Genomic DNA, 22511 nt, shown 5'->3' on the forward strand with positions numbered 1-22511 from the left:
TTCCATTAGAGTAAAAGCATCCTCTCTTCACTTTTCCAGTAGATTTAAATATTTATGCGGACTTCCACAGAAAGCAGCCCTCCGAGCTTTTGCCCCACTGCCATGTCTATGCGTTTTAGTTTATTGGTGAGTTTATTTCCTTCGTGGGACCACCTGCAGTTACCTATGTGTCTCACATTATGTCACTTTGTTTTCTATCGATGTGTCTCGGATTCCCTCCTTGGGGTCTGCTGGGGAAAAGTCCAACGGTGGCTGATAAGCTAATTCATTCCCTAAATCCTATTAAACCACGCCAAATTTCACAACATATTTTACAGCTATTTTACTTATAGATAAAACACTTTTCATAAATATACCAGATCATTTTTCGTGCATGATGCTGTGACAGCGAGTCACTGCCTGCTTGTTACAGATTTGATCCCCTCACACTTAAAGATCGTCTGAAGACACAGGTCCTAGATTCGGGCACAAATTAACACACAGCACCTTCCTTATTTATTGGCATCCCTGATAAAGATGGGAAAAAGTCTTAGAGCAAACTTAACTGCTATTGCAGTAGCATAAGTATGCAACTTGTAACTGAAATACAGATATTTATTTAAAATTATGCTTAATTTTCCAAAGTGAATCAGAATTTATATGAACTTTAATTAGTAATCTATCAAATCCTGTTTCCACGAAGTAAAAAATGTGAGGCCTGTCTCCTTTAGCATATAGTCCAGCAAGTTATTCTAGTTTCAGTTGCCATTTACACAAACCTTACATTCATGGAAGAATCTGTTTTGATGCCTATGTGTTAACCAACGGCATGCATGGTAACTGACCATCAGCTAAAGTATTCCAAGAACTTACAACTCCAGAGTTTTCTAAGGGTTTTATTCCTTCTAAGGGACCTTCAGTTTTGTCTGAGGTCATGTCCTGAACAAGGTAAAGAAGTCAAATGTCAGGGAAGAAAACAAACATGAAGGATACTGATAGAAAGACACAGAAAATACAGGATTTTTTACAGAAACAGACAATGGACCATTTCAACTTGGCTACACACACAATAAGGGTGATCATTTAGGAGGTAAGAAATCTCCGAAGGTGACTGCTTGAGAATTGTAAAATTTTGTTTAAGTTTGCAATGCTGCTACTGCATTTAAATATTAACTTGTTTAAAGCTTTTTACACATCTTTACCAAGGCTGCCAAATATTATAAAGGGCACTGTAGTATGGTGTCTGTTCAGAGACACTAATGCAACAAGGTGAGCAGAAGGGACACTTACACTTCATTTGCTTCACCACAGGCTTATTGGGCTCCAGCCAATGCTGTAAGAGAGGAAAATAGGACATAAGTGAAAGTCAGAATGAAGAAAACTTAAAAAATGACAAACATCTTGAAAGAGCAATGCAAATACAAAGAACATTATATTTATGTAGGTGTTTCTCCTCTTTTTAGGGGAACTTGTTTAAATGCTTCTGCAACAAAGCAACCATGTATTACTAACCTCTGTGTATTTAATTTCATATCTAGCGCTTCCTGATAGAATCTGAATTAAAGACCAGTGCAGTTAATTAAATTGTTTTCATGCTAATAGACATATTTTACATAAAATACGAGTTTTTTTTAATGCTCACAGAACTGTTGCATCCCACTTAAATTTTAACAAAGTCTGCATGTTGCAGGTTGGATTCATGAAGGTTTAAAAAAGAATTTAAGCAGAGCAACCTAATTTTAGTTTCACATCTCCCAATTTTTGTAGTTTATTTTTAATCCTTTTTATACATTTAGAATTATTATTTATTTTCTTTTTTTGTTTTTGTATCACATATTACAAAATACTTGGTTGCATAAATGCTTGACTTAGAAAGTCCTTTACACAGCAACAGTCTGTGTGGCTAATTTCTGAACAGATAAAGCCTGAAAATATACATATCATTAGAATTAAGCTGCAATGCAAGTCATTTCCCCTCAGTTTTTGCAACATTTACAAAACATCTAGTTTTGCAAGATTTGCTGCATTTGTTTTTGTGCATTTTTTTTTTTTTTTTACCTGTCTTCAGTATCATTTTACAACATTTACTATGTGTCAATGTGTTTTTCTCACTGTGAATATAGTCTGGCTGAAAGAAGCATCTGGTCTCGTGTGTGTGCGTGGGCTGTTTAAAATATGGAGATTGATCTTGATTATTTGTCTCTTCAGTCTATAATGTAATGCACCCACTGCTGCCTGAGTAATATCTAACAGAGCCACTCTGGCAGAGCTGACTCAGTGCAACTATTTTCTTTCAGCGAGTGTGATTCTGTTTGCGATTGTTTGTTCCTCTGCTGACTATTTAATTTCGTTAATAGAGGTACAACATCACCAGTTGCTCCCGGAGGCAGGCCTGTAACATCCAGCTGAGAAGCCCAGAAAATTGATGGTCCACTAAACGAAACAATGCATTTTGACTGGTTTTAGTATAGAATATTTATCATTATTTTGATTGGCTTACATGTTATGTTTCAAGCTTACAGTGGATGTTACACGTAAAGACTTTCATCATTCTCAGCCCTTACAGAAACTCTTTAACCTAAATATAAATAGGTGAGTTGACATTTATTGGCAATTTGTGCTAAATCAATACACTAAACTGAACTAAAGACCTTTTTCTCAATTTGGGAGATATTTACCCATACTATTTATTTAAAAAGACATACTCTCTAAAAGATTACTGTTATTATGTATCACAAGCCTTGTTGTGCTTGAATGTATTCAAACAAAGGTCAGTATTTCATGAACTTAATGAGGCTATATTTCACATGAACTAAGCATGGCTCATTGTGACAACATTTAATAACCTTCTTATCTACAGCGAACAGTTGCTGTAAAGCTATTTCCTGCAAGAAAAGAGTGGGAACTATTTCAACTTAAAGACAGGATTTTGCTAATTACTGTCTGAGGCTAGTTTCTTCTTCTACATCGTTTTTTTTAGTCTGCAATCACATGTCGTTCATAGCACTCTGAAGGTGGCGTTGAACATTTGGGCACAGAGAAATATGGCTTTTTTCCCCAACACCTGTCACCAAAATTGACTGAATGATGAGAGAGAAGAATGAAAAAGGAGGTCAATGATGGTTAAAATATTGGAAAAAGCTGTCGATTTTATGCATGTGTTTTTGTGATTCATAGTTACCCTTTGTTTCTCAGGATCTACGTATCGAATGCCAAAGTAGTCCTTCTCTAGTAGGTTGTAGTGATTACACACATGGTCCAACAGGAACTGGCCTTTGGTCTCTTTCTGGAAAGCAACGAAAAAACAACGAAAAAAGTGTCTAGTATGTTGTACTTTTATACTCATACGTGTCACTACTTTTGCGTAAAGCCTCCAAAAACCAACTAATCACAAAACAATTGAAACATTTTGTTTCAACACAAAATGTAAAGAGAATGACCCTCAGTTGACCATATTCCAGTGCTGCACACATTATTCCACTGGCGTATACACCATTAACTTAAAGAATTGTGTCTGCAACTTTTTGGTCTCTTGGTGCTGATACAGTTACTGTAGTTATATTGTTGACTCAGCCTCTGTGGTTCATAAACACAGAGCAGACTCAAAGCAATCAATAGTCCCTGTAGATTAAACACCTGCACAGCTACACACATCATAACAATCTAAATGTTTCTGTGCACATAGAAGTTCATATCTGCAAACATTTAGCTACAAACACAGATGCACTCTATTCTTGTTATAAACACTGATCATTGATAGTAAGTGATAAAGTTGTAAATATTAATTAGACTGAAGTCTCATTGTATTACATGCATCACAGGTTACCTATTCTCGTAACTGCTCTAACCATCGCCACCCAGGACGGGTATATTCTGTGCTCAGTTATGCAGAACCGATTGATCCAATAAAACTCTGCATTTGCCCTTGATGTGTTTTACTCATCACTTACTCATCAACACGCATGCACACATAAACAGAGCCACAGCTTTGGCCACATGATGATGGAAATGCAATAAGTAAAACTGCCCACCTACAATGTCAACCTGCCAAACAGTCCACCAGTCGGTAAATACTTTCTTGCTCCATTCAGCTGCAACCATGCTCTGCTAAAAGCATGTCATCTCCTTGTTTTTGTCACTCATTTTTGATTTATTACACATAGAGTAAAATATTTCAAGCTTTTTTTTTTCTAATTTTGATGATTACGGCTAACAGAAAATGAAAACAAAAAAATTTTAGGTGTCAGAAAATTTGAATATTGTGATAAAAGTTAAATATTGTAGACTCAAGGTGTCCCAACCTAATCAGCTAATTAACACAAAACACATGCAAAGGTTTCCTGATCTTCTAAATGGTCCCTCAGTCTGGGTCAGTAGGCTACACAATTATAGGGAATATTGCTGACTGGACAGATGTCCAGATGACACTGACACGAGTAGGGTGAGCCACAGAACCGCATTGCTTGGTTGTTCACAGAGTGCTGTATCCAAGCATATTCATAGAAAATTGAGTGGAAGGAAAAAGTTTGGTAGAAAAACGTGCACCAAAAATGGGGACAACCACAGTCCTGAGAGGATTGTCAAGCAAAATCCACTCAAGAATTTGAGTGAGCTTCACAAGGAGTGGACTGTGGCGTGAGTCAGTGCATCAAGAGTCACTATGCATAGATGAATGCAACACATGTGATACAAGCATCTTACCTGGGCTAAGAAGAACTGAACGGTTGCTCTGTGGCAGTTTGTTTTTAAAGAAGGAAAGAAAAGTCAGTCAGTCAGTCATTTTCTATACCGCTTCTTCCATAGTGGGTCGCGGGGAAGCTGGTGCCTATCTCCAGCAGTCTATGGGTGAGAGGCAGGGTACACCCTGGACAGGTCGCAGGGCATGAAAGAAAAATTTGCATCTTATTTGGAAATCAAGGTTCCTGTATCAAGATGAAGAGTAGAGAGGCACAGAATCCACATTGTTTGAAGTCCAGTGTAAAGTTTTCATATTCAGTGTTGATTTCAATTCAATTCAATTCAAAAATACTTTATTAATCCCAAAGGGAAATTAAATGTTGTTATAGCTCATATTATGAAGGTTTCCTCAAAGAGCCGTTGTAGATGCTGATGGCTGTGGGCAGGAAGGATCTCCTGTAGATCTTACAGCAGATCTGAAGAAGCCTCTGACTGAAGACACTCTGTTGTTGTAGGACAGTCTCATGAAGAGGATGCTCAGGGTTCTCCATAATGTTCTTCCTTTTATGAAGAAACCGTTTTCCACAATGATTTCCAGAGGTTCCAGAGGAGTCCTCAGAACAGAGCCAGCCTTCTTTATCAGCTTGTTGAGCTTTTTTAAGTCCCTGGCTCTGATGCTGCTTCCCCAGCAGATGATGATTTGGGGCGCTATGTCATCTTGTGGTGTTGGTCAACTGTTCTGAAGTCCACAGTCAATAAAGCCATCTACCAGAAAGTTTTTGAGCACTTCATAGTTCCCTCTGGTGATAAGCTTTATGAAGATGCTGATTTGATTTCCAGCAGCACTTGGCACCAAACCCACACTGCTAAAGGTACCAAACGCTGGTTCAATGACCATGGTGTTGCTGTGATTGATAGGCCAGCAAACTAGCCTGACCTAAACGCCACATAGGATCTATGTGTTAATGTCAAGAGAAAGATGAGAAACACCAGACCCAATGATGCAGATGACCTCAAGGCCTCCATCAAAGCAGCCTGGGCCTCCTTAATACCTCAGCAGAACCACAGGCTGATCATCTCCATGCCATGTCACGTTGGTGCAATAACTCATGCAAAAGGAGCCCCAGCCAGGTTTTGGATAGTAGGAAATTAACATACTTTACAGAAGCATGACATTTCTGTTTAAAATATATTTTTTATTGATCATACGTATTATTCAAATATTCTGAGACTGACTTTTAGGTTTTCATTAACTGTAAGGCATGTATGATCATGTATGATCTACAAGTTTCACTTTCTGAAACTAGAAATATTTTTGATTCATTACAATGTACCTGCATCTCCACCCTACATCGCAGTTACTTTATTTTCTGTCCAGTGTCTGCCTCATCAGCAGCTGCAGAGAAGTTAAGTTCTTTGTCAGCAAACCAGATAGTGATTGTGCCTAAAGCAATTAGCTTTGCCTGCTTTTTCTCAGTAAGGACATTTGCAACTAAAATGCATCATAAGACACTGATACCAGCTCAAGCAGGTAATTTGCAGAAGTACCAATATGAGTTGTGTATGTCCAGTCCATAGTATAAAGGTTCAGCTTGTGAAGAAGTTTGATCTGTTAATTTATGTCTTTTTCTTTCTTTCTTTTCTCTCTTGTAACCTATTAAACTATCATGAAAAACCAGCTTTGTTAGTTAAAACAGAATAGAAAAGAATAGAATAGAACAGCATCATTAATTTTTTTTAAAAAAGGGAAATTTGCATTGTTGTAGCAGCAAAAAGGATCAAATAGAGCAGGTAGCACTACGCGCAACTTTAATTCACAGAAATTACAGCATCTTCCACAATTACTAAACCCACTGGTAAATATGTACAAAAAGCCTCAAAATAAACTAATCTTTAAAGGGGGTAGAATATTCTCACACCAAACCTTTCTGAAAAATATCTTGAAAGTCAATAGAAAATTGCATCTCTGTGTGTAGGATTAGGATCTGCAAGTTTAACTTTAAAATAACCAAAGCAGAAAACAGTGAACATGAAATGCAAAATACATGAAGCCAGAAATTCAGGTCAATGCTCTCCACAATGAAGCATAATTAAACATGAAACAAGAGCACTACTGCACATTACGCATAAGAGTTCACATATAAGCACATCCCACAAACATATTACATGAGGATTGCTACAGCAGAATTAAAATTTGTGATGCAACAGGCAAGGTGCTAACTTTATGAAGCAGGAGAACCACTTTTGCTCTGATTTTGTCTGAACAAAATTTCAATTGGAATCACTTTGAAATAGGTTAAATTACCAATACAATTTATAATAATGGAGAGAAAACATGCTAGCATTAGTTTACCATTTCAACAAACTGATCCATATGAACACATCATCAGCAAGAGCAAGAAACGGGTCTACATATATTTACAGTAATGCGACAAAAAAGAACCCCTTACAAAAGCCTACAATGAATAAGATCACACAGCATTTTAATGGAGGGTTGCCCAGCTCAGTTGTGCTCCTGATTAAAAAAGTGGTGGTGAACCCCCTGGTGAGATCCAAATAGCTTTCTGAGGCCCTCAGAAACAAGTAAGAAGTGAGGGTGTCAATGAATTTAAAATAGGTCTTAGAAGAATTTGAAATCAGCCATTTCACTGTATGTAAAATAGTCAAGTGGAGAACATAGACAAACTGCCTACATGCCTAAGAGTGGCTATCAAAGTGAATTTATTTTGAGAGCAAAACGCAAGATGCTAAACAAAAAATCTAAAATGTCATTATGGGGCCTACATTAGGATCATGCAGCTGTTGATGTAAAAGTGCATGCTGCTAAAATAAGAAGAGACTGCACAAGTTTAACTTTGATGGAAGGTGTTCAAAGAGGAAACCTTTTTTGTCTAAGAAAAGCATGTTGGACAAGCTAACGTTTGGCAGAGAGAACCTAGACAAACACCAGGATTTATGGAATAACGTTCTTTGGAAAGTCTAAAAATCTTTTTACATCAGATCAGAGGACATGTTGGGCATAAATCAAATCCAGCATTCTAGGAAAACACCCACATACCAACTGTGAAGCATAGAGCTGGAAATGTCATGGTTTGGGGATGCCATGCTGCAGCAGGACCTGTCCAGCAGTCCATTATATAAGCCATTGTGAATTCTACCACGAAGCTTGAGGAAAATGTGAGACCATTTGTAAAAAACTGAAAGCTGAAGCAGACCTGGACCCTGCAACATAACAAGGATCCAAAACATACCAGTAAATACACCAAGGACCAGCTGGAAATTTAGAAATGGAAAGTCCTAAGCCAAGTCAAAGCCCACATCTTGATCTTTTTAAATAGGCTGTACATGCAAGAAACCCCTAAGACATCTCACAGCTGAAATTGAGGAGTGGAGCCATTCCTCAGATGAAGTGTGAGACTGGTGGATGGCTTAATGAAGCATTGTTTAGTTATTTCAGCCAAAGGTGGTAACTGTAGTGTCCTAAGCTACTCCTCTGCTAGAAAACACATGTTGGCCTGTATCTTTTGTTTAATTAGTAAAACAATATTCATTTTGGTGCTTGCCTATAATTAAATAACTTTCTTTTTTAGAGATGAAAAATATACATCAGTATTTAGACATTTCTTAACAAAGAAACTTACATTAAATTGGGTGTCCTATTTTTTTTAAATATGAATGTTCAGACAAATTGTGAATGCATGACACTGTAAAATAAAACAGCCTTCTATTAGGTTAATCCTGATACTGATACCGCATGTGTTCATCATGAAGTGGCAATAAATGGAAGTGTATGACACAGCACTATCTACCACTAAGCTCTAAAAATCAGCAACAAAGTTTAGTTTATGACCTCTGTGACCTATGAGATATTTCTAGTCCAACAATCGTCCGTCAGGTTTCTCAGAAGAGACGTGTCCCTGTTGGCTACATACAGGTCCTTCTCAAAATATTAGCATATTGTGATAAAGTTCATTATTTTCCATAATGTCATGATGAAAATTTAACATTCATATATTTTAGATTCATTGCACACTAACTGAAATATTTCAGGTCTTTTATTGTCTTAATATGGATAATTTTGGCATACAGCTCATGAAAACCCAAAATTCCTATCTCACAAAATTAGCATATTTCATCCGACCAATAAAAGAAAAGTGTTTTTAATACAAAAAACGTCAACCTTCAAATAATCATGTACAGTTATGCACTCAATACTTGGTCGGGAATCATTTTGCAGAAATGACTGCTTCAATGCGGCGTGGCATGGAGGCAATCAGCCTGTGGCACTGCTGAGGTCTTATGGAGGCCCAGGATGCTTCGATAGCGACCTTTAGCTCATCCAGAGTGTTGGGTCTTGAGTCTCTCAACGTTCTCTTCACAATATCCCACAGATTCTCTATGGGGTTCAGGTCAGGAGAATTGACAGGCCAATTGAGCACAGTGATACCATGGTCAGTAAACCATTTACCAGTGGTTTTGGCACTGTGAGCAGGTGCCAGGTCGTGCTGAAAAATGAAATCTTCATCTCCATAAAGCTTTTCAGCATGAAGTGCTCCAAAATCTCCTGATAGCTAGCTGCATTGACCCTGCCCTTGATAAAACACAGTGCACCAACACCAGCAGCTGACACGGCACCCAGGACCATCACTGACTGTGGGTACTTGACACTGGACTTCTGGCATTTTGGCATTTCCTTCTCCCCAGTCTTCCTCCAGACTCTGGCACCTTGATTGACATGCAGAATTTGTTTTCATCCGAAATACGTACTTTGGACCACTGAGCAACAGTCCAGTGCTGCTTCTCTGTAGCCCAGGTCTGGGGAATGCAGCACCTGTAGCCCATTTCCTGCACACACCTGTGCACGGTGGCTCTGGATGTTTCTACTCCAGACTCAGTCCACTGCTTCCGCAGGTCCCCCAAGGTCTGGAATTGGCCCTTCTCCACAATCTTCCTCAGGGTCCGGTCACCTCTTCTCGTTGTGCAGCGTTTTCTGCCACACTTTTTCCTTCCCACAGACTTCCCACTGAGGTGCCTTGATACAGCACTCTGGGAACAGCCTATTCGTTCAGAAATTTCTTTCTGTGTCTTACCCTCTTGCTTGAGGGTGTCAATAGTGGCCTTCTAGACAGCAGTCAGGTCGGCAGTCTTACCCATGATTGGGGTTTTGAGTGATGAACCAGGCTGGGAGTTTTAAAGGCCCCAGGAATCTTTTGCAGGTGTTTAGAGTTAACTCGTTGATTCAGATGATTAGGTTCATAGCTCGTTTAGAGACCCTTTTAATGATATGCTAATTTTGTGAGATATGAATTTTGGGTTTTCATGAGCTGTATGCCAAAATCATTCGTATTAAGACAATAAAAGACCTGAAATATTTCAGTTAGTGTGCCATGAATCTAAAATATATGAATGTTAAATTTTCATCATGACATTATGGAAAATAATGAACTTTATCACAATATGCTAATATTTTGAGAAGGACCAGTATGTACCATAATACGTGACTGACAGCAGAAGGTAAATCAGATATTGATCCCTGCGGACGCTGATGTAATTGTCTTTATGATGACCTGCCACTAGGGCATGTGCATGAGTTTGTCTGCGTTCCTTCATTACTATGTTTGTGGGGTTAAGGATCTTTGATATTACTTGTTTCTTGGTATTACTGGATTTGTGGGAAGGTCCACATCAGTGGTTTGTCCAGAGGAATAGAAAAAGAAAAACCATAGTGTGTTTATACAGAACAGATAGAGAGACTTTCCTCTGTCTGTATGAGCTCCATATCTCTGTCAGTGTCTATTTGACCATATCTCCCTAGGATTTAAAGCAGATCTGTGACATTGTTGCTACCAAGCTGTTAAATATAACAAGCAAACACAAACAGACAGAGAGGGAGAAGGAAAATAGAAGAATCAAAGCAAAAACAGCAACGCTTAAAGCGCTTTCCAGCGAGATCGTCAAACAACACCTTCCCTCTGTCTGGCTCTCAGGGCAAACATTCAGAGGAAGAACAGAGGTGGACAGACGCCAAGTAAGAAGAAAGAAAACCCAAGCAGACAGAGTGAAACAAGGCGAAACATGCTGAGAGGCTGAAAGAGAAAGAAAGCAAATACATGGATAAAAAAAAGTATATAACATAGAGATAGGAAAGCTGACTAGAGAGGCAAAGAGAAAGAGACAAAGTGTGGAAGAGAGATATAAAGATATATGTTATGTCCAACAAGGGCTGGATACATATTTTATATTTCCAAAGGCTGGACATTAAAAATTAACCCAGTCATCCTGTCTTTACATGATCTCACCTAATGACAGCAAAGTGCTTTTCTCAGTCCACTCACACACACACACACACACACACACACACACACACACACGCACTTTAAACCTAGCTGCAGCGATAAATATGTTCAGTTTAGCAGAGGCAAAGTGCACTTTGACATCTGTTGGTTGTAGGTTTTTTCTTCCTCTCTGTAAAACAGCACCATTACAGCCAGCTGAGTCCACATGCTGGCCAAGCTAGCAAGAGGTCTATAAAGGTTTTCTACCTAAAAGCATAAACAAGACTCTACAGTTATCCATTTTCCAGACCACATTTGTCCTGCTCAAGAAGGGGGCAATCAATCACAGGAACCCACAGGACAAACAACCATGTATGCTCACACTCATTCCTAAGTTCACCTTCATTAGTTACTCTAACAAGCATGTTTTTGGTTTGGTAAAGATACCCAGGTTACTCAAAGAAAACCATGCAAACTCCACAAAGAAATGCCTACAAAGCTGAGATTTAAACTGTTCCTTGTAAGGCAACAAGTATAAGTAACTTTGCCTCAATAATAAAAATATACTCTTTAACAATGATTTCTTGATTGTTTTGCCAATTATCCATTGTAATTTTAAGAAAACATCTATAGGCGAAACATATAATTAAATTTCTGTTCACGAATTTATTTTGTCTCCTTGAGAAAAGCCACAGAGTAATCAAACACAGACTCACTGATTCAAGAATGCCATTCACTATTGCTGTGTCCAAATTGGCTGCATTGCTTTACCTCATAATGCTGTAAAGAAAGTTTAACTTGATGTAAAACATAAATCAATGAACCTGTGTTTGATTACTTGGTTTCTTCCCATAAACATCTGCCAAAACCTAGGGTTCTAAAGTAAACTTGGTACCCAACATTGTTTGACTTTAAACCACCTTTAATGTAGTTTATTTGCACCTAAATGACTGATTCTAAAAGCAAACCTATCACTAGTGTTCATAAAAGGCCGCGGTGGTCAAGACTGTGAATATATCATTGAACATTAAGCCCAAGATGGTCCAGGGATCATTAGGCATGAAAAACAAAAATGAGAAGGTGATGGGGTAAAATGTGATTTACTCTGTTCTGAAGCAGAAGCCAAATTCATCTTTTAGTCCCTTTATCTTTTTCCCTGATATGTATATAAAATCTTTGTAGTGTAATTTTGTTTCCTAATTTTTCAGCTTTGTGAAACATACAATGAATTTTCCTCCTGAGCAAAAGGTTAGTTAAACACTTCTTATAGTAGTCTATCAGTATCTGACATTGTTCTAAAGAAAGTTGACTTGGTCCACAACTTTCTATTTCAAATTTCTCAGCCAGGTACTGATGGATTTACAGGTATGGTTTGGGTCACTCTCATGTGGCAGAGTCCTGTTCTGCTTCAGCTTTAATTATTTTATAGAGGGTCTCCCATTTTCCTTAGACTCCCTCTGATGCATGCTAGAGTTAATGGTGGATTCTATGATGGTGATCTGGTCAGGTCATGCTGCAGCAAAGCATCCCCAAACTATGACACCTTCATCTCTGTGGTTCATAGTTGATATGAGGTTCTCTTTCCCAAAATGCTGTATGTGGTTCATGTACAACATGTCCTATGTTGTGACTCTCATGAAATTTAAATTTGTGCAGACTGTTTCTCACTTAAAGGCATGCACGTTCAAATCTATAGTAGCAAGAGCCTGTTGTAAGTCTGCCAGTCTTCAGGTTTCTCAATTACAAATCAGTTATGCCAATATATTTAGTTTGGGGGGGGGGTTGGGGGTATTAGCGGGTTAGAGCATATCAGGACAAAAATACAAGTTTATAGCTTCAGCTCTCTGGCAGAAGTTGTCCTTTTTTCTCTCAGATTGATTCGTCACATACATTTTTCAATAATAGCCTGTCAGCTGGTTAACTTTTACTTGTGAAGAAAGGATAAATACTGTTTGCATACGTTATAAACTCAGTCATTCATACAGCTTCAATTAGCCGAGGAGGCAGAGCAGACATCGAGCTGCAGACACCCCTGAAGCTGCAGGATGAATAAATAAATGAAGTCTAGATGAGTACAGCTAAGATATTGTGCTTATCAAAAAAAACTTTAACCAAAGCACCTTAACCCTCCAACAAGTCAGGGAGAGCTTCTTCTTAGATATGGTGTTGATTAAAAATGTTTTTATTTCAGTCTAAAAGATCAAAAAGATACACTACTGGTTTTTAATCATTTTGCATGCCCGCTCAATTATGAGTGCTACTTATCGACTGTTACACAGTTCATTTCATGACACAGCGTACCTAACTGGCTGAGCTGACATACTTTGAGAGAATAAGTGTAAATTTCCTGCCCCCTTAACACTTACTTGTGTCTGCAACCTCATAGGAACTGAATCAGAGGAGACAGAGAGAAAAGATAGTTTAGGGGTATGCCCTGTTTAATACTCCATGAAAACTAATTTAAAGTCTAGCTGTTGAAATAGATGACTACTAAACTGATTTATTTTCTTTATATATACACTAATGCTGGTATGTAAGGAAAAAAAGATTTAAAATGCAAGTGGACACATTTGCAGGGTTTTTTCCCAATTGGGTATTAGAATATGTGAGCTGACTTTTCTGCAAGTGTGGCAACATTCTTGTTCTACTAGCAGTAAGAGTGCCAATATTTCTAAAGCCATCAAACACATTAAGCTTGGAGCCAATCAAAGGATCGATAAGGACTTGATGAGGATATAACAAAGACAAATCAATGTGCTGTATGTGGAGTGGGCTGTTGAAAAAGTAATAGTGTGTTTCAGAGGTTATATTAAGAGCTGAGGTATAGGGCTCACTGTTTTCTCAGCCACAGAAACGTGATTGTATATACTTTTATTTTATTGAGATTTTATGTGATAATCCAACAGAAAGAAAAAAAAATTAGAATTAATAAATAAAAATTGGAAAAGTGCCGCATGCATATCCATATACGTTCAAAGTCTTTTCAATAGACATTTTGCTTTGCACATGGGACTAAAGGTTTTCCATATTCAAATTTGCAAAATAGCTGCAGCTCAGTCAGGTTGGATGAAGAGAGTTGTGAAATAGCAATTTTTCATGTCCCGTCACAATTTTAATTGATTTAGGTTTGGACTTTGACTAGGCCATTTTAGCACAAGAATAGCCTTTGTTCCAAACTAGTTCCTTGTAGCTATGGCTGTATGTTTAGGGTCAGTGTCCTGCTGAGAGGTAAACCTCCAACTCTTACATAATTACATAACTCTTACATAATTGTACTGCACTTAGCTCTATCCATTTTCCCATCAAGTCTGCCCAGCTTCCCTGTCCCTGCTGAAGAAAAACATCCCCATGGCATAATGCTGCCAGTATCATGCGTGGGGCTAATGGTAGCTGGCGATATGCATCAGAGCCCATGAAGCAGGAATGGACGATGGATGGATAGAAAATTTGGCATTTCTATTAGGATTTGAAGAAAAAGTCTTGGGTGACATTTAAAGCTTTAGCACTTTCTGTAAGTGGCCATTTTGTTTTGTAAATGTGTTTATGTAGTCTAGTTCTCCTACTACCACTACATAGACATATTTAATACTGAATGGAGGTAATCAGACACATTTAGTAATTTTATTGTGCTAATCAATACTAGATTATTTCAAATATCTGGGTGTTTTGCCACAGCAATGTACTTTTTTATTTTCTTATGTATCATCATGTAGAGCACTTTGAATTGCCTGGAGTCTGAAATGTGCTAATAACCTTGCCTATCTGGCGTGACTGAACTAGACCTTACACTGGATATAAAAGAAGGTGGCAGAAACAGTAGAGATAGTGAAGTAGTCTTACTGAAGCTGAAGTGCTGTCCATCATGCAAAACTACCCAGGTATCCACATTGATAGGCACACTATGAAGCAATAAATATGAGTGTATTAAAAATCTATATAAAAAAATTTATGAAACTTATGGACTGAAAACCAATTGTTAATTATTTATGGAAATTCAAGAATTTTTGAAAAATAAATCAGATGTGGGTGGAGAGCATCCTTGAGAATGATCAAATATTGCACTCAAACACAACACAACTATTTATGAGGTCAAATAACCAAACTGTATTCTGTAGATTTTTGAAGATGTTTCTGTTTATCAGCTTCCTTTCTTTCTTGTTTTAAATTACCACATCGGTTTGGAAACATGACGTTTGACCAGTTCGACCAACTTTTTTTGTCAAACAAAAGGTAACTAGATTAACATGGTATGAGTCACAGTTCATCAAGATGATGGTTCTTAGAAGAAGACAGAAATGCCTTTTTCTTGGCCAGGCTCAATTTGTTTTACAACTACCATGATGATGGACATTTCTAAAACAGAAACCTGAGGGAGTTAATCTTTTGAACCAGGCTTTGAATATTGTTGTCTTGTCACATCATAGCATTTAGTAAGCTTTTCTGTGTTTCTGCAGATGTTCAATGTACTTGCTTAATATTACTGAAGATAATTGCTGCCTAAAATGGAACAATAACACTAATCATTATGATGGCACATTACTTTTACAAATCGGTTAGTTTCAAACTAAAAGTTGCAAATTTGCTGATCAGGACTGATGCTGGGAGATTTGCAGGGGCTGAATTTCTTGGCTGCATTTAATTTAAAAATTACAATCTAAGCTGAAAGCCTCCGATGATCTTACCACTATGAAAGATTCTGAGGCTTATAAACTCAGTTTAGATTCCCAAACGCAAAATGTTCTGGCAGAAGATACAAAGATAGATTCATTTGGGATATAAACAGACGTCTGCAGATGTGTCTGCTTCCAGGACAGACATTAATGAAATAAAAAGTCTCATCATTTTAAACATACTGTATGTTTGAGGAACCATTTGTTTAACAGGGATCCTCAGAGTAATAACTTGTCCTTAGAGGTGTCAAACAATGTGTTTTAGATCCAGCACACCTCAATCAATGTGAATGACCTCTTCATGCAACTCAAGTTTTACAAAGTCCTACTAGTTGTGTGAGTAAGGTGTGTTGATGCAGAGACACATCTAAAAGCTGCTGGACGCTGGGTCAGCCACGCCATCACATTTAGTCTCCAATCCTTTTCCTTCATATTGTCGATTTTCAGTGTCATTTTCACCCAGCTCATGTTTTACGACCAGCAGCGATATACATCCTGCGTTTTCTCTTATCATCAGTCTACGTTTTGTGCTTCTGTTGATGAGTTCCTTCCTTAAGTATACGCAGCCGTCTGATCTCCTGTTGGTTTGCAAGCAGCAGTCACAGAAAGGATTATTTCTCTTTAGTCATCTTGGGCAGAGCATCAAAGAGATGCCGGTGAGCGGGATAAGAATAGAAAACTGATGCTATTTATAAGTCACTTCAAATAATGCCTACAAGCTGAAACAAGAACAGAACCGCAGACAGACAGTATGACTTGATTCCATAATCTTTATGATTCTTTAGGTAGCCTGCATTTATAATTTATTGATCTCAGATTATAATTTTAAAATTAGTGCACTGAAATTTCTTGCATGATGAATTAATGTCTGTAGTTGCAGAACTTTGGGTGCTTTTAGGGCTTTTACTTGTCCTCAAACAACACACACATCCACACAAACACATAAACACACTTTTATCGCTGACAGCTGAGTCAAGAACAATGTCTCCGTTAATTAAACATGATGTGTCACAGAGAAGGCGAAGAGAACGAGGGAGCAAGGGGATAAAGATAATCGAGCAGGAAAAGGTGGTCAGAAGAGGGAAAAGCTGAAAGTGGAGCAGAGGCTAAGTGGGGAAGGTAAAAGAGAGGGAAACAGTGGAAGAAGATGAGAGAGGGGATGAGAGAGGGAGTGCGACATAAAGATGGGAGGATGAGGAGAAAAGGAGCGAGAGACGACAGGAAGAGGAGGTGAAAGCAGAGGAGGTCAGAGTGTATTGATCTTCCATCGACCATCGAGAGGAAAGTCCATTGTAGGGAAATATTAAGGTAACTTCTCATTATTTAAGCCAGGAAATTAAGGCTTGCTCAGAGAAGTGTCTCATAATAAGACAATCATCCTAAGCATACATCAAAACTATGGATGGACGGACGGACGGATTTCAAAACTAGTTAGAAAGTGGCTTAAGGAAAACAGTCAGTGATTTGGGGTGAACATCACAAAGTCCTGGTTTCAGTCCCATAGAAAATTAATAGGCAGAGCTGAAAAATGCACATGAGCAAGGCAGCTGACAAACCTGAATCAGTTACTCTAGTTCAGTCAGGAGGAATGGGCCAGAACCCCAGCAAACTATTCTGAGATGTTTGTGGAAGAGTACCAGGAATGTTTGACCCAAGTCATTCAGTTTAAAAGGCAATTCCACTTAATACTAAGAAAATGTTAAACTGACTTTAGAGAAAATAATTATGATTGTTTAAAAAAATATCTCTTTTAATTTTCTGGAATTTAATTATTAAAAATTATTATCCTGACAGTGACAAAAAGGTTTGTGTATATATCCACTTTTAATTGGATAGTAAATTATTGTGAAAGTATGAAGATATAGTGGTGGAAAGCTTAAATCCTTGTGTTATTCTAACCATAATCTAATACAACCAGACAAACCCTCTTCCTTCCTTCCTTCCTTCCTTACTGATTGCTTAGTAATTATGTTAAGAACATGCTTTATTTCATTTCAATTCAATTTTTTTGAAGGTTTTGTGGCACTAGGGCCCTATATTTATTAATAGCTAGAAGAACAGCAGAAAGAGAAACAGTAAACGAGCCAGGAATCAAACCCCGGACAGCTGCATTAAACACTGTGCAACGCAGCTGAGGGTAGTGCTGAGGGTAAACCTCAGCAATATCTGCTGAGGTTTAACCTCAGGGCGTATAACCAGGGGATATAACTGAAGCGCAACTGCTCTACCACTGAGCCATGTGGCAACCCGCTTCAAATTTCTTTAATCTTGTAATCAAACCCTTACAAAAACTGGGCTGGAGAAAATAAATTATATAGACATTCAAACTTTATTCTGCTGCAATAAGTGTGAAGTTAATCATTTGAAGGGAATGGGGCAATATGTCCACTTAACAAAAGTCAGAAATCTTATTTGAGCTTTTCCCTCCAATGTTGACATATTTGCTGACAAAATATGCTGTTACTGATTCAGTTAAAGTTTCCTTTAAATAGGTGGACTGCCACCTCTGGGTCGGAGGTCAGTCTCTGCCGCAAGCAAAGGAGTATAAGTATATTGGTGTCTTGTTCACAAGTGATGGTAGGATCGAAATGGAGATGGACAGATGTATTGGGTCTTTGTTTGCAGTAATGCAGGTACTGCTCCAGTCCATTATGGTGAAGAAAGAGCTCAGCCAAAAACCAAAGCTCCTGATTCACCTATTCCGACCCTCGCCTGTGGTCATGAGGTATGAATCACCAGAAGAATGAGATCCCAGATACAAGCAGCCGAAATTAGCTTCCTTCTGAGGGTGGCCTGACTCAGCCTTAGAGATAAGTTGAGGAGCTCTGTCATCCAGAGGGAGCTCAAAGTAGCACCGTTGCTTCTCCGCATCGAAAGGAGTCAAATGAGATGGTTCAAGCATCTTATCAGGATGCCCCCTGGGCCCTTCCTGGTCTAAATATGACGGCGGTTCTGATGGCCAAAAAGACTCCTCAAAAAACAATGAAAATGCTGTTTCTCAGAAATACAAAATGGTTTTATAAATCTCAAACAGTGTAGAACCATGTAGTTCAGATTATTTGTTTGATTTTTGATTAAATGGTCAAATGCAGTCCAAAAATTAGCCCTTAGATTTAGAGAGGAATACAAATCTTGAATCAGATACCACTTTCAGCATCATAAGCCAGCAGCTTGGCCCGTACATGTTTTTGTACAATCACCAATCTCCTCTGACTGGAAATCAAAGGAGAAAACCAGTTTGGGCCAAACTAGCTGCTAACTTTTTTAACGCTCATGTCGCTCCTGACTGAACGGCACCCGGGACGGTGAGCCATTTTGCCCACTGTCAGTGCTGAACAATGTGCCCCAAGAGGATGTTGGTATTGTGACTGTCAAGAACTGATGCCTCAGAGGAAACTTTAAGAGAACGAAGGCAAGTCAGACTCACTTAATGCACAACGTTCAGAATATTAAATCACACAGCCAATTCTTAAAATTTTATCTGTTTAATTTATTGCTGCCACTGATATTTTCTCCTGACCTATATACACAGCGCAGCAGAACATGTAAAATAAGACAGTCAGATGATGACACTGTAGAGACAAAGAAAACCAATTCAAGAGCTGAAAGTCTCTACACAACTGAAAGAGGAGATGTGCTGCTGAGCAGCAGAAGTGTACCATAACGAGAGCAGGATGTCATGAAATATGTAGGAAGGAGTAGCTTAGCACCGGAACACAAAGCCATTAAAGAAAATGCAGTCAGCTAGAAAAAATAAATGTCAATTTCTTGATAATTCAGACAAATGCACGCACTCGGATAAAAGCCCGAACACCCATTCACACTCTTGCATTTAAGCATCTCTAGGTGAAAATCCACACTTTAATGTTTTATTATGTGTACACACACCTTAACATGTTTGTGGGCATTCAAAAAGAGAAGCACACAAATGTTATGTCAATGTGAGCACCAAAACACAAGGGAAACACAAACAGACATCCTCTGTATCACATTCTGCTCCATCCCTTTCTCTGTGTGTATAAAACGATGTTTTTTAAATCATTGATTGGGTACATGCAGAGCATCAGCAACATGGTTAGCTGGACACAGAGCAAGGCTGTTTAGTCTTTCAGGGTTAAACAACAAGGCTGAGGCGGGCAACTACTTTTGAGACAAAGTGCTGCATTCACAGATAGCGTCATTTAGAAAAGACAGAAGTGGAACTGAGCGGAAACATTTCATGCAATTCTAAAGATGTTTTAAAGGGGAATTAGAGAGAACAAATTAGAGTTTGGCAATACTTTTGTTTTATATGTAGAGAGGCACCAATCAACCGGATTATATTTACTTGATCACCTCTGATGATAAGCAGGTCAAATGATTGATTACTTTCTCCATTCACTAGACGCATTAAAACTAAGACATTCTATCATTTTCAGTCTTGAAACACATCAGCCAAAAACATGCACTTTCATTAACCTTTTTTGTGTTTCATAAAACTTTAGATAAAGGTTATTGACATTGTCTTTAATGGATACCATTCATTTGGTTTCATTTTATTCCTCTATATAGGCAACCAAAGTACTTTACATCACAGTTATAAAAGGAAAAATAACTAAAACCTAAAAAACAAGATTAACAATAAAAACATTAAGGAAACTGGAATAAAATGCCACCATGCTACTGGATATTAATTGCTTTCCTGAATAAAAAAGTTTTAAGTTTAAATTTAAGGTCAGTGATAGAGTGTAGGTCCAGAGGGAGCTGGTTCCAGGGCACAGGAGCCGCAACTAAATGAGGATAAATAAGGACAATCTTGCAAATCTGTCATTTTCTGTTGGATTTAAGACTGTTACCTCAGTTTTCTGACAAGTTTTTCTACAAAAGGCATTTGACTTCCCCAATTTCAGTTGAGCTTGAAAGTGTGAAATTTTGGAGCAAAGTCTTCTTTTCAATAGGCATCCTTTCAGGCCAGGTGATGTAAAATTGACTTCACTGTGGGTGGAGACACTGGAGTTTGAGCAGTTTTCAGTTCATAATTGATTTGAACCTAGGTGGTTCCTGCGTTATTCAATCATAAGCTAGAGTTAGATGGTCAAAGTTTTAACAAAACTAGTTTATAACTGGACAAATTAGATATTAACATTTGTTTTCTGGAATAGCTCCAACCTTAAGCAAGCACTTTGCCAGAAAACTAACCATGTTCTACCCTTTCTGGCAAGAAGAGTTGACAAATATCCAGCTAAAATTAGCTTGTTGGTATCTACAGTGTGTGGTTTCTCTGTATTTTGCTGAGGGACATTTAATCAAGTATTAGTGGAGGTTAATGCATGCAGTTAAGTCTATGTGTATAATTTAATCCCTTTGTGATTAGAGAAAATCCAGGAAATATCAAACTTTTTTCTCTTTTTTTAAAATAATGCATGTTCAACATATATATGTTAAATAATCATCCCACCATGAAGAAACAGCGGCTCAAGTACATCATTAAAAACCCTAATGTGACATTTATGCTTATGATAAGTGCATGCAAACTGGTGGCCACAAATATTTTTTACTAGCTGGAAACCAGACTTAATGATCAAAAACCCACAAATCTCTTTCAGTCGGAGATAAAAGCTGCAGTTCTGGGACGCATTGCAACCTGAAACTAAACACTATCACTGGCCACACCTTAATCCTTCTGAATGCTTTCATGCTGGTGATTATATTTCAGCAAACTGCTGAATCAGTGGAAGTATAAAGTAAAAGCAGACATAAAATTTAGCTAAATTAGATACAAGTCTTGTGTACTTTGAGACTCCACAAGCAGTTATATTTAAATGGAAATAAAGCCTGCTGAGATCACTACATCTTTAGTGGAGAGACAAAAATTTAATTAAATTTTAAAAATCCAATGATTTATAACTTAAAGAAAGTTAAGACAAAATCCAGTCATATATGCCCTTTCTTCTGTATTAATAAAACCTCTCACATCCAAGGGCCTAAAGCGGCAGTGAAATCACAGAAGTAACTTTATATGAGTGTTTGCAATCACTAACCCAAATCTTTACTATCATTCCCACCACACCCATGGAGCTCATCATGTCTTCTTTCATGATGAAGCAAAGTTCATCCTAAGTTCTCTCCATGTGATTTACATTCAGATCGCTCATCACCAATGCATGTCTCTCCTTACTGTATGGAGCAAAGCAAACCGATCCATATTAAATTACAGCATGGAAACTGGAGGAGCAACGAGCGCAAATGATGTTTCTCCAAGCAGACACCATGATATGGTGAGGATAATAATCACCATAAGAGGTTTGACTGTTACAGTCTCAGCCTACTCTCTTGTCTGTGTATAAAAATAAAACAAATAGCCACATAAACAAAGCTTTCCTTCCTCTACCTGAATGGTGCAGGAGATCTCAGAGTCGTCCAGTAATCGGATCATGCAGAGGACCTCCTGGTCCAAGGAGCGGATGCTTGGGCTGCGAAACCGGAGCATTTTCATCCTTGTGTCGGTGTCGGTTTCAGCTCCTCATGTCAGCGGCTCCGAGCGCGAAACAGATGCAAATAAATGCGTAAAAAAAACAGGGGGGGGGGGGGTCACGCTTACGCACTACATAACATGTGTCCGTCGGGTCTCGACACCCCTTGAACCGCCCTTAGAGATGAATGGATAGATTGATGGATGGATAACAGAATGGATGGATGCGACAGAGCGGGAGGGATGAGGGCTTGCATCTGTCTGCTCCTGGTGTGGCCCGCTTATTGATCTTCAGGGGGGCTGATGGCTTTTCTCCTCTCTCTCTCTCACCCCCTCTGTGTTTGATTCAACCCCGCTTCGTGTGTTCAGCAAATTTCAGCACTTTCACTTTGTTTATGCCGAAGCCCAATGTGGATCTGTTCTGTAGTACAATTGCTTTTAGATTTCCTAATATTCTAA

At 38.3% G+C, this 22511-nt stretch overlaps 1 protein-coding gene across 3 annotated transcripts in view; it reads right to left on the minus strand.

Moving 5' to 3' along the window:
* frmd3 (FERM domain containing 3) overlaps positions 1–22453 on the minus strand; it is a 66933-nt gene extending 44480 nt beyond the window's left edge. For all 3 annotated transcript variants that reach the window (XM_047381803.1, XM_047381802.1, XM_047381801.1), the window contains exons 1-3: positions 21972–22453; positions 3161–3265; positions 1270–1312 (exon numbers count right to left, since the gene is read on the minus strand). In XM_047381803.1, the coding sequence (XP_047237759.1) occupies positions 1270–1312; positions 3161–3265; positions 21972–22076 (253 nt within the window). In that variant the 5' untranslated portion in view covers positions 22077–22453. The remainder of the gene's footprint in view (positions 1–1269; positions 1313–3160; positions 3266–21971) is intronic.
* Positions 22454–22511: the final 58 nt, after the last annotated feature.

The sequence above is a fragment of the Girardinichthys multiradiatus genome, chromosome 12, assembly GCF_021462225.1.
Source record: "Girardinichthys multiradiatus isolate DD_20200921_A chromosome 12, DD_fGirMul_XY1, whole genome shotgun sequence".
Taxonomy (NCBI): Eukaryota; Metazoa; Chordata; class Actinopteri; order Cyprinodontiformes; family Goodeidae; genus Girardinichthys; species Girardinichthys multiradiatus.